Source organism: Amphiprion ocellaris, chromosome 15 (assembly GCF_022539595.1).
Source record: "Amphiprion ocellaris isolate individual 3 ecotype Okinawa chromosome 15, ASM2253959v1, whole genome shotgun sequence".
In the NCBI taxonomy this organism is placed as follows: domain Eukaryota; kingdom Metazoa; phylum Chordata; class Actinopteri; family Pomacentridae; genus Amphiprion; species Amphiprion ocellaris.
This window is the reverse complement of record NC_072780.1, coordinates 28,500,325-28,512,103: the sequence shown is the minus strand read 5'-3', so window position 1 is coordinate 28,512,103 and position 11,779 is coordinate 28,500,325. Positions and strand designations below refer to the sequence as shown.

Below are 11,779 nucleotides of genomic sequence, written 5' to 3'. Positions count from 1 at the left end.
TTGGATTGAGGCAGTGAATCATGAGCAGAGAATTAACAACAAAAAATAAGAATAATAATAACTTGACATGAATGCATCTGAGGAGACAGAGATGGAATTTATTATCATTTTATTGTTTATTATTTGTGGTTATTTTGAGGGAGAGTCAGACACTGAGGGTTCCTGTTGGTCATTAACTGCTGTTAGCGTCTCTTAAATCCCCTCTGTGCCCCAACCAGCCGCTGTCTTATTACACTAAAGTAAAAAGATAATGTCGTGCAAAGAGGCTGCGGCGCCCACTCAGCCTATAGGCAGCGGCTGAGTTCATTTATCACAACTTATACTTGCTATTACCTGGGTGTATCCAGATAAAGAGCTGAAATTCTGGGATAGAATGTGTTCTGTGAGGAAAATGGATGCTTACCCCTCATGATCTAGACTTTTTGTTTGAAGATGGCTTTGCTGCATGTTTTGGAAATGCTTGCTAATCCTTTATTGAAGTTGAAATTGAAAATACTTGAGTTTAAATGAATGAAATGGGGGGAAGGGGGGGGTGACACAAAAAATAAGCCTTTTAATTTGGTCTATGTTGAAAATTCATTTATTGGGAATTATTCATTCATTACAGAAAAAGGAGAAGCTTTACAAAAGTCTGTGCAGGATGCTGAAAGGTCTTACAGTATAGAAATAATTCATAATTTATTATTTAAGCAAACAGGGCTTGGCAATGGCAGTACAGTGAAGTATTGTCAGTGATTATCCAGTCTTGGACAAACATCAAATAAGGTTTGAATTCGTAGACGTGATGACTTCTTTCAAAATAAAAGCAGCTGCATGTAACAACGACTTTAATGCAGACAAATCACTGACTACAACAGAATTCGGTATCAAAAACATGATGTAATGTCTCTTTGCATTAATCTGAACTCACACAATCCTGATAAACACAAACTTCCATGTTCTAATGATCAATGACAATGAAGCTGAATTGATCTGGACTCTAATGAATCCAACAGAATTCAACAATTTCCAGGCAGAATAAGAACCCTGGTTAATATCTGTGTTTGTTTCTGGACGTAAAGGCTCAACATCAACAACATCTTGCACAGATTTCAACGCTTTCTTGCTTTTTACCCACTGATAAGACAAAACATGTATTTCCATATCAGTCAACACATGATTACTTTCCTCATGAAGCTCAGACTCCTACTGTCATGATTTCATCGTGACCTCAAACATAATGCAGATTAAAGCGAAATTATTCCAGAACATCAAATAAAATAACTCTCAATCACAGTTCCAAATAAAACAGAAAAGACCAAAAAAAAGTGTAGATGCATTTTTGCAGAAACAACTACAGTAACGGTGACAGTGACAATATTTCTACTGACTGAGGATCTAATTTGGCCTCAAGAACAAGCCTGAATCTGTGGTTTCCCCAAACAAAGAGAGTTAAACTAAGGGTTTTATAGTCAAATGTAGTAAGTTCAACAGCTGTGATATTTAAATGACATAAAATAAACCTCTGGAATGGATCTTTATTGCCATTTAGGATCAAACAGTGTATGTTAGTTTTGAAACACTTAAATAAGCATCAGCTTCGAGGTTAATAATCAGAGTTTAAGTGCATTAGATTGTGTGTTAAAGGAGAATACCAGCATCATTAAAATAATGCATACATATTATTTGGCCTTCCAGTATAAAACAAAGATAATATAGTTAAAATATCCCTGCAAACACTGAAACAAAGAACATAAAAACTTGTATAAAATGACTGTATTCACTCTGATACAATGAAAAAAGTAAAACACAAAGACTATAGAGTTAGAATATCGGTGCAAAGATGGAAACAAAGAACATAAAGACATGAATAAAATGAGAAAATTATCTCAGATAACATGAAAAAATAAAACAAAGATTATATAGTTAGAAAATCCCTGTAAAGCTGGAAACAAATTGACAAAATTACATTATATACTACGAAAAAATAAAACAAAGATTATATAATTAGAATATCCCTGTAAACATACTTGAATTAAATGATTAAATTCACTCTGACACGATGAAAAAATTAAAACAAAAAGATGATAGAGTTAGAATATCCCAGCAAAGATGAAACAAAGAGCATAAAAACATGAATTAAATGACAAAATTCATTTAGATATCATGAAAAAAAGAAACACAAAGACTAGAGTTAGAATATCCCTGCAAAAACGGAGACAAAGAACATAAAAACATGACTTAAATGACAAAATTACCTCAGATATGATGTAAAATGAAATACAAAGATTATAGCATTAGAATATCCCTGCAAAGAGGGAAACATTGAAATAACATGAATAAAATGACAAAATTCATTCCAATGCGATGATAAAATAAAACACAAAGACTAACCAAATGGAAGCTTGAATGTTTTCTTATTTCTACTATGTGCTGAACCCAACAAGACGTTATAAAACACTGATATTCAGCTTTAACTGTCACTCTCAGCTGAATCCCAGCAGTGAAATGTGTGTTTTTAGTGTTTTTTAGGAGAAACCACAAGATCAGAAAGGACTCAGGAGGCCTGCTGTACAGAAAAGTGCAATTTATATAATTACTATCATTATTCGCTATTGGCATCACGGCTGCTGTCCCACAAGCAATCTACTGGTCAGCATGCTGCGGTTACACTAACTCTTAGGTTTATACTAGGACAGCAGATATAGGCTATAATATCAGAGTAGGAAGAAAGACTAAGAACAGCTAGAGTAGTTTTTGGTGCTAAATATGATGCTACAAAAAGTCCCGACAATGAAATGTTCAGTCATTCAAAGGAGGTGCCATTTTTCTCTTTTTTTTCAGCAAATGCACTTGGTTTGGGATGATGTACATTTGTGTCACTCATTATATGATTTTTTTTTTTTTAATTTTATTTTCTTGTATAAAAAAAACATTCTCAGGTGCTGGGAGTGTCGTAGTGGAGACAAAACAGTTTTCAAGCAGACATGAGCGTGCAATAAAAACAGAGTATCTCAGAGTAGAAGTGCTGCTGACCTGGGATCAGTTTGTCCGAAGTGATATTGGCCCGATGCGATTTGAAATTTGTGTGTTCATTACTCAGAATGCTCCCACTGAAAGTACTGCTCTCAGGCAGCGAGCTCAGAGCGACAGAGATAAGTGCTTTCCAATTACTTTCTCCAATTATCTGGCATGAATCAAAGATGAGACTGGATTTAATCATAGAAGCCACTGACTCGAAGTGGAGTGAATTAAAATTAATTGATCTCGGAGTCAGACGCTGCAGTTGACAGTACTTTGGACATTTTGCGTTGAAGTGAGATTTCTGTTGTGATGGCGGTTTGAGCAAACTGCCACACTGCAGACATCATTTCATGGTTTTTCATTACATTCTTTGGAATTACAGAGAATAGTAGATTAACAGGAGAGCGAATCTGAAAGAACATTTTATTAAATCTCCCCCTACCCACACACAGATCGGCACTTCTGTTCTGAGAGGCTTTGTGAGTAGCGGCTCAGATGTGTAATGAAACAGAAAACATCAGACCAAGGATGAATGACAGGAAGTGAAATCCTTTCATAAAGCCTTCGTCAGCTGTGATTGCCTGAACCTACAGAACTATTCTTCCGGCGTGCTGATATCCAAAGGAGGCTCGCGTTCTTTCACCCTGCGAAGCACAAAAGTGTCCTCAAAAAGAGGTTTTATTATGTGTGCTCTGGATGGAGCATTTCTTTCATCCTCACTTAAAAAGGAAAAACATATTTGCAAATGTATGGAGCTTTCCAGCCGCAGCTCCACCAGCCTGTGAAATATCAGTATGTAAATGTCAGAATTTCACTTTTCAATGGAATTACTGATCAATGTTTCTGAATTATTCTGGACTGCAGTTTCTAAAGCTGAGACTTCAGCCTAGTTTGCAAGTATTATTTACCTTGAGTGATATCTGGCACTGCACAGAGGACAGAATCAGTTGAATTTCTTAGCAACCCGTGCATTTAAACAGATATATCTGTGGTGAAATGGAGATTCTAAAATCTCTAAATCTCTTTAACTCACTTGAGATTCGCTAAAATTTGGGCAGTATGCTGATTTCTATTTCTCTGTCAACAGAAGGGAAAGAACAGGAAAACACCCACATTCCTACTCCTTGGGACGCTTTATTTCAAGCTGGTTGCTGCCTTCTAGTCACCAGATGGCAGGATTTTATTCAGATCTAACCTTTCTCATTAATGACTTTGCAGCTTTCTGCCAGATTCTTGATTCTTTGCACCAAGTGAGAGAAAGCTGGAAGAAATTCCTGAATATCATCAGATAATTGCACACATTTTTCCCCAATTAACTTCTAATTAAAGTCTGTGTAATATGGCATTAACAAAAGCACAATGTCATGTCTGTTCCTGTCTCTGTGGCCTCTAGCTACTCCAAAGCTAAAGCACTGTTAGCTTAGCATACAGACCAACAACAGCAGGGCTAATTGCTAACATGCAGCAAGTCCTTCACACACTTTTTTACAAGATACACTCAGAAAATAAAGATGTTAACTGGAATTAAAAGTAGTTTTCTGCAATACAGCCATTTTTTAGATCCACAATGAACAAACAAGAGGTTCTTCAAAGAAGAAGTCATCAAAACCGGTTCTTTTAGGCACCTTAACTTCTGCTCCAAAGAACTTTAGCAAAAACTAGGTCCTTTAAGAAACCAGATTCCACCTGGTTCTATTTTAATGATATGAATTGGAAGGAATTTTAAGCAGAATAAGTCAAATGCAAGAGTTTGCAGCATTTCTGGTCCCTCCCTTTAAATTAAATGCATCATTTTGGGTTCTTGGTCCGACAAAACAACACGTTTTTAGATGCCAGCTTGGAATTTGGGAAATTGATGGGCATTTTTCATGGTTTTCAGATGTTTTATTGAGAAAATAGTCTGCAGATGAAACAATAATGAAATAGTTGCTAGCATCAGCTCAAGTTTTATGCTTTTACCTGCCACCAAACCAAAGAGAACCAATTAAAACGAGGAAACGAGTACTTTAAAGCTCCACATTAGATATGTGAAGAACAATCCCCTTAAACAAAAAGGTTGCTCAGCAGCTGATCTCGCTCTGAAGAACTATTTTAAGATTTTCTTGACATGTTTGCCAAACCATTTGAATTTGTTAATCTATATTTCCAGACAAGGCAGCAAACAAGTGTGTTGTAATCTTATTATTTTTCTGGTATGTTGGATTTCTGTAACACCGTCTACAGATGGGTGACATATTAAAGGAAAACCCAACATAAAGTGTTTTAGTAAGGTGCAAGGTGGCCTTCCACTATGTCTTAGTATTGCTTCTCCAAGTCTTGGGAAATCTACTAGATATTTCATAGGATATTCCCTCATTTATGTGTTTTGATGATGGTGGTGGAGAGCGTTTGTCAGATATGTTGGTCCAGAATCCCTCTCATGATCTGGTGACTGCTACGGCATTAACATGTGATTAACATCATTTTTATCAAACCATTTAATCAGCCCTCACGTTCTAATTGAGGGGGAATTGTAATCCTGAGAGAATGACCCCTTCCATCACGATAAAAATGACTCGGTGACTTTTACCTCTAAAGACACAAGTGGATCCGAACAATGGCAGCAAAATACCCCTCACAGCCTCACTGTAGGGGTCAAGAGTTCAAGTTTTTCCTTTAATTTGTCATCTGTCCGTTCATTCTAATTTCTTGGCACAATCTTGGAAGCACAGTTTAAAAATAAGCAGCAGTACCTGGTTAAATCAACCAAACAGGGCAACTTGGTTCATTTCCTTGCCTCCCACACTGTTCATGTGTCAAATAGCGCCCCCCAGAGGCAGCACCACGCCTTCTGAGGCAAACTTCAATGAAAGGATTTCACAACAAACATGTAAACATGACATGAGCTCATGTTCCCAGCTAAAGGCATCGTTTTCTACCTACTGTGGATGTGTGGTTAAAGGATTGATGCAGCGTTGTATAAAATCTTGCATAAGCCTTGCAGTAAGAAACGTTAGTATTTTTGCACTATACACATGCAGATCACGTATCTTTGTATTTACAAGAGTGACAAAAGAGGATGAGTGAGAGTGAGCGATGTGGAGATGATGTGCTACGCCTGATTCCTCTCTCCGCCCCGTGGGCGTCTCACTGACATTATCATTAATATTGCTTTAGGTTTCGTTGAAGATCCACCAACCATCAGTTTGTCATCATCAACCTGATATTTACAAGACATGCAGAGTCACTTCTGGACCTTTTTTACTGTGAATATATGTCTGATTAATTCCCTGCATGAGCAATCCTTATAAAACACCCATACAAAATCAGTACTTCAATCACATGTAGGGTGGAGTCAAGATCCAAACTACATGTTCCTGAATAAGAAAGGGAGCTAGCTAGTCTTTTTTCTTTTCTTTTTTTTTGCAAATTACTGTACTGTATTTACAATAGCTGCTTCTTCTTTTTCCCATTTTAACTAAAATGTGATGCCTTTTCGTGTTTAAAAAGGATCACAAGTTTGTGCTTTTCCTTTCCAGACATAAAACCTCTATGTCTCTGTGACTGTTTGGGTCATAAATCTTGCAGACTTTCTGGGCTGACATCAATTCAGTTACAGCATGAGGTAGCCAAACTGCTAACAGCTGCCAACTGCAACAACAACAGTGACATCTAAATGGGATCTGTGGGACAAGCAGAGCCTCGGTGTGATGGAGAAGGCTTTTTTTAAAAGGGTGAAGCATGTAATGGATGATATTTCTCTGATTCCCTAAAGGTGCGGCTCTGCTTGTATTCCAGATTGTGGAGGGGATGTCACACTAGGAACAGTGGTGTGAGACGTCTCCTACTGTGGTTCCTGTGACCTGAATCAGCCCTCAGGCGAGGAAGAGGAACCAATTAGTCTGAAATAGTGGTTAATGTAACGGACTCTGTTCATGCTTGTTTTAAAAGGATCTTCCCAGCTGTCATTTCCTACAAACAGTTGATATTGGGGTTAAGTGAGCACTGATTTCCTGAAAAAGGAGATTCTTGAAGAGCAAATCTAAAAAATCTGTCTGTCCCCAGAGGAAAATCTTCCTGCTCAAAGCTTACTCTTCTACAGCTTGAGAGACAAAATTGTGATTCTTATTTTAGCTCAGATTTTTCTCCTAAAGTTCACAAGGAGATACAGGTGAGACAGGAAGAGAACAATTAGCAACAGGAGTCACACTTGAGATTTAAGGGAGATAATTCACAACTTTGACTGATGGCCCAATTTTGTATAAAACAGGTTTGACAAAGTATTAGGAAGACCTCTCAGTATATTTAAATACAGTGGTTGTGATATGTTTGTATGAAATAAAGTTCATATACGACTGACATGTAGCTCAGTTGAGAAAAAATAGAGCCATTAGTGGAATTATCTCCTATACACCGATCAGGCATAACATTCAGACCACCTGCCTAAAACTGTGTTGGTCCCCCTTATGTTGTCTGAACCATTGGGACCAGAGGACCTCTCAGGGTGTCCTATGGGGTCTGGCACCAGGTTTTTGTGATGTGGTTTGGTGCGTTTTCCTGGCAGGGGTAGACCAGTGACATTTAGGATTGTTATTTGCATGAAGGAGTGCGCTTGTTCTGGGACAATGTTTATTTGGGCGTCTAAGTCTCATCAGCACCAACATCCAAGGTCTTCCAGCAGAACACCACATGGTACCAATATGATGGATGATATTCACTTCACCTGCCAGTGGTCATAATATTGTGGCTGATTGGTGCATATCTCAAGTGAGAGTCCTGTTGCTACTTGTTCTCCTCCTTTCTCACCTCTATCTAGTGAATTTCAGGAGAAAAGCATGAGAATCCTATCATACCAAATGCAAACTAAAACCAGGCTGAAATGAGAATCACAATTTTTTTCTCCTAAGCTATAGAATACCAAACTCTGAGCAGTAAGACTTTTCCTCTGGGTGCTGCCAACATGCTGTGGAGCTCTTAAACAAACCTGCAGCATCATTTGTTGACATTTTAATGCCCTTGGATTGATAAAAAAGGTTTTCAGAGAGCAACTCAACATGTATAAAGCGGCCTTTTCTGCTTCAGTGGTTAAACAAATATAAAGCCAGACACCATCATAATGCTTTCACCGAGTTATATGGAGGGCTAGAAGTCATAAAGCACCGGCAACAAATGTACAGATTCACCATTTGCAGGTTATTAATATTGATTTAACCATTAAATCTGAACTTTTATGCCGCAAGAATGTCCTCCTTTTTCATTTCCTACTTCAGTGTGCTCATGTCTCCGTGTTGAATGTCCAATATTGTTGCTCGGTTTGTATGAACACCCTCCTCCGCTTATAGCACTTATTCAGCCTCGTTCTATTGAGGCCTTATCACACACTGATCCAACTGCGTCTCTCCGCTCACTTCATTTTGGCAACAACTGGGCTACAATAATCAGAGCTCCGTGAGATGGATTGGGGGGCTGAGATGAAAATAGGAGGCTTTAAATCATGCAAGTCATTTATCTGCTCCCCGCATAGCACCCTGTTCCATCTCTGTCGTCTCTTTTATCACCGCTCCTCACTCGACGGTGTCCGTGAATTGGTCCGTCTGCAGAAGAGACCGAGAATCCAATTAGGTTCTCGGGAGCGCTTCCAAAAGTCCCAGAAGTGCTGCACAGTGTGCTCTGAATTTTATTTTTCCCTCTGACAGAGGTTGTGACAGCTCCACCAAGGGAGGAGGACAAGTGGGAGGGAGATAAAAACAGATGAGGAGACTTTCTGCAGTCAGCTGTTGTTCTGGTGGGCGTTCTTCATTAGTGGGACTGAGGTGAGGTGGACGCTTCAACAGGGCTTTCAGCGAGATGATGCCTTCAAATGTGGCAGATTTGACGTCTGAGATGCAAGAGGAAAGGAAAACAACCGGCGGTGCTACTCAATCTAGCCGAGCTTGTTTCAGTTTGCAGGTTTTTTTTTTGGTTTTTTTTTTTGAGAAATAACACCTCGAGTAGATCATTCTCATGGATACGGCGAGCGAGTGCTGAAACAAGCACTTCTGTCTGAGCTGTGGAGACGCTGTTCTGACATGCTTGTACTGTTAATAATAGAGTCAGTGTGTGGGTGGGTTGAAATGCAATCATGGCAGAGTTTGTCTGATGCAAGTGAGAGCAGACAAAAGTGCTGTCAGAGGCAACACAGCGTCACCTCCATGAAGAAACGCTGCTGCTGTTAGTAGCCTCAGCCTCAGGAAACAACGTCTGACTGTCAAACTGTCAAACTCCAGGCATTTTTTCTGACAACCTTTTGGCAGACGTTAAACTCATTTGATCGCATTTTGGTGTTTTCCTAAAAGTGCTGAGAGTGTTTTTACCCTTTTCATGTCATCAATAGCTTCTCTTGGAGCCTGTGCCTCTTCGGCCCGTTGAAGCCTGCATGCAGTCTAGTCTAATGTCAGCGTTTTCCTGTAGCTCTGAGCTACGATGTCTACGTTAATGTTTCATTTAAATGCATGCATTTTCCATACGCACACAGCGGCTTTGTTCTGTTCTTTTGACAGAGCTTGGGGTTACTCTTCTGCGCTTCATTTTTCAGTGCATTTAACTGTGTATTGTGCATTTTGTGCAACGGCCTTTTTGTTATTATTTTCTTCTAGGCTACACTGACATCCGGATCCAAGCTTGAATATTTTGTCTGTGATGTTTCAAGTGCAGTGACGAGGGACTGGGTGGTGTTTGGGTTTGAAAATGTTCCTGCCAGATGGTCGTGGATGTTTAAGGAGCTATAAAAAAAATAATGACACCCTGGTGTTTCCTCTCAGGTGCTCTGAGCTGACTCCTCCTTCTGCCCACCTTCTCCGCTCTCAGCTCCTCCTTCTGTCTGGGCTGAATCCGACTCAGCAGTGCCCCTGGAGGCGGTTCCCGGCGACGCAGCGCCCCGCAGGCTGCCGTCAGGAGTTCCAGCTGCCAGCGAGCGAGGGTTGGAGGCAGGGCTGGCGCTCATGGCAGAGTCGGGGGTTCTGGTGGCGCTGAAGTCGCCGTCAGGGACCACGGTGGCCGCCAGGCTGTCGGAGGGAGCCTCTGCCGCCATGGCGGTGGGCGACACGGCGGTCAGGAGGGGCTTGTGGGAGGCGTAGGTCATGGCTGCGTCGGTGTCGCTGTCCAGGGGGATGCCAGAGGTGGTGAACTCGACCCCAGAGTCACTCATCTCCAGGAAGTTGTCCGAGTTCAGAGCCTGGTAGCGGCCTGGTTTGGACACTTCAAGACCCTGCAGAGGGAGAAAGAGGGAGAAGGAGAAGATGAGATTAGAGCAGGAAGCAAGATGAACGAAATGTAAAGAAGAGTAAAAGTGGGGGAAATAGAGGAGACATGAGCAAAATAAAAAGGGAGACAGAAAGGAAGAATCAAGTCAAGTAGAAAAGGCAGGAGGAGGCAGGTGGGAGGCAGCAGGATGTGGTGAATACTGAACGGATTCCCCAGCAGAGTGGAGGAGGGAAAAGAGGTGGGAAAATTTAGGTCAGAGAAAAAGCAACGTGAATAATTGATGCACATGTTTCCTGGACCATATTTATAGATTTACCTTCCTCTGCCCTGCAGCCAACGCTACTTATTCTACTTGTTACCGGGGAACAATGGAAATGTACAGTACACAAAGAGACACCTGAATATGGTCATAAAAATATAGAAAAACTGGATTTCATTGAGGAATAAGAGGATGAAACCAAAGAAGGTCATAGATTACAGTAACAGACAGTCTGATAACTGTCTCTAAGAATCTATCTGGTTCATTAAACACCAAGATATCTGATTAAACCTAACCCTAACCTTACTTAACCCTAACTCTCACCCCGGACTAAAGTTGGTTACAAGGTGGAAGTCTTTTATTTTTTCTTGTAATTTAAAGCATTTCAAAAACTATATTTAATGCTAAAACTAGTATCTTCTTCACAATGAAACATACAACACAATAATAGCTATATGCAAACAAATAGAAGTTTTACTGCCAGTTTTTCATTTCTGTGACACTGATATCTGGAAAAGCAGCTGTAGTTTTATTCTGATCCAGACTGCAGCGACTCCTGCAGAATCTCTAATCAGTGGATTTGAAGATATAAAAAAACTCCCTAAACCGAGACCATTTTACTTCTTTCACTCCTCTTTATTTCAATTTGACAAAAGGTCCTCCCAATAAACCTGAGTCTAATCTGTTCCACCGCCGCTGCAGCCCGTGAGGTTGATTGCCTTTTAATTACACTTGGCACTTAGGTGAGGTTATATTGCAGGTAGTTTCTGCCAAGCAATCTGAAATTAAAGGATGGTTACTGATCACTCTGGTTTTAAAGGAAAACTTGCTTCTAAGTGCACAGACTGTTGGTAATCAGGTGTTGGATGTTTGTCTGCTGCAGTTTCTTCTCTTCTTGTATCTTATCAAAATACTCATATAACCTAAAACTCTGCTGCTGAGACTCTTGTTTTGTTGACCTGATAACCTGATTTCCATTCTAGGACTAAACAACCTCACACACAGGCGAGATTTCAGCTTAAATCTGTAACTCTGAGTCAGTGTTACTGTAAAGTCTGGTCGAAACTGTCTGTCTTTTATTAAACTTCTCAGCACTTTTATTCACTTCATTTAATTTTATTCTTTTGCCATTTTATTTTATACAAATGTTTTTAAAATAATTTATTTGTTCTTATCTTTGTCCCTTTTCAGCTGTTTTAGTCAGTAAATTTTACTTATTCTATAAAATCAGTGTCCACTTTAATCAAGTTGTCTGCACTGTTGTTATTTTTGTTAATTAACTGAATATTATTCTGC

At 39.7% G+C, this 11,779-nt stretch overlaps 1 protein-coding gene across 1 annotated transcript in view; it reads right to left on the bottom strand.

The window, feature by feature from the left end:
* Nucleotides 1–3,412: 3,412 nt before the first annotated feature.
* Nucleotides 3,413–11,779, bottom strand: part of LOC111565387 (uncharacterized) — a 44,448-nt gene continuing 36,081 nt past the window's right edge. The window contains exon 10 of the mRNA XM_023265438.3: nucleotides 3,413–10,228. Within this exon, the coding sequence (XP_023121206.2) occupies nucleotides 9,779–10,228 (450 nt within the window). The 3' untranslated portion in view covers nucleotides 3,413–9,778. The remainder of the gene's footprint in view (nucleotides 10,229–11,779) is intronic.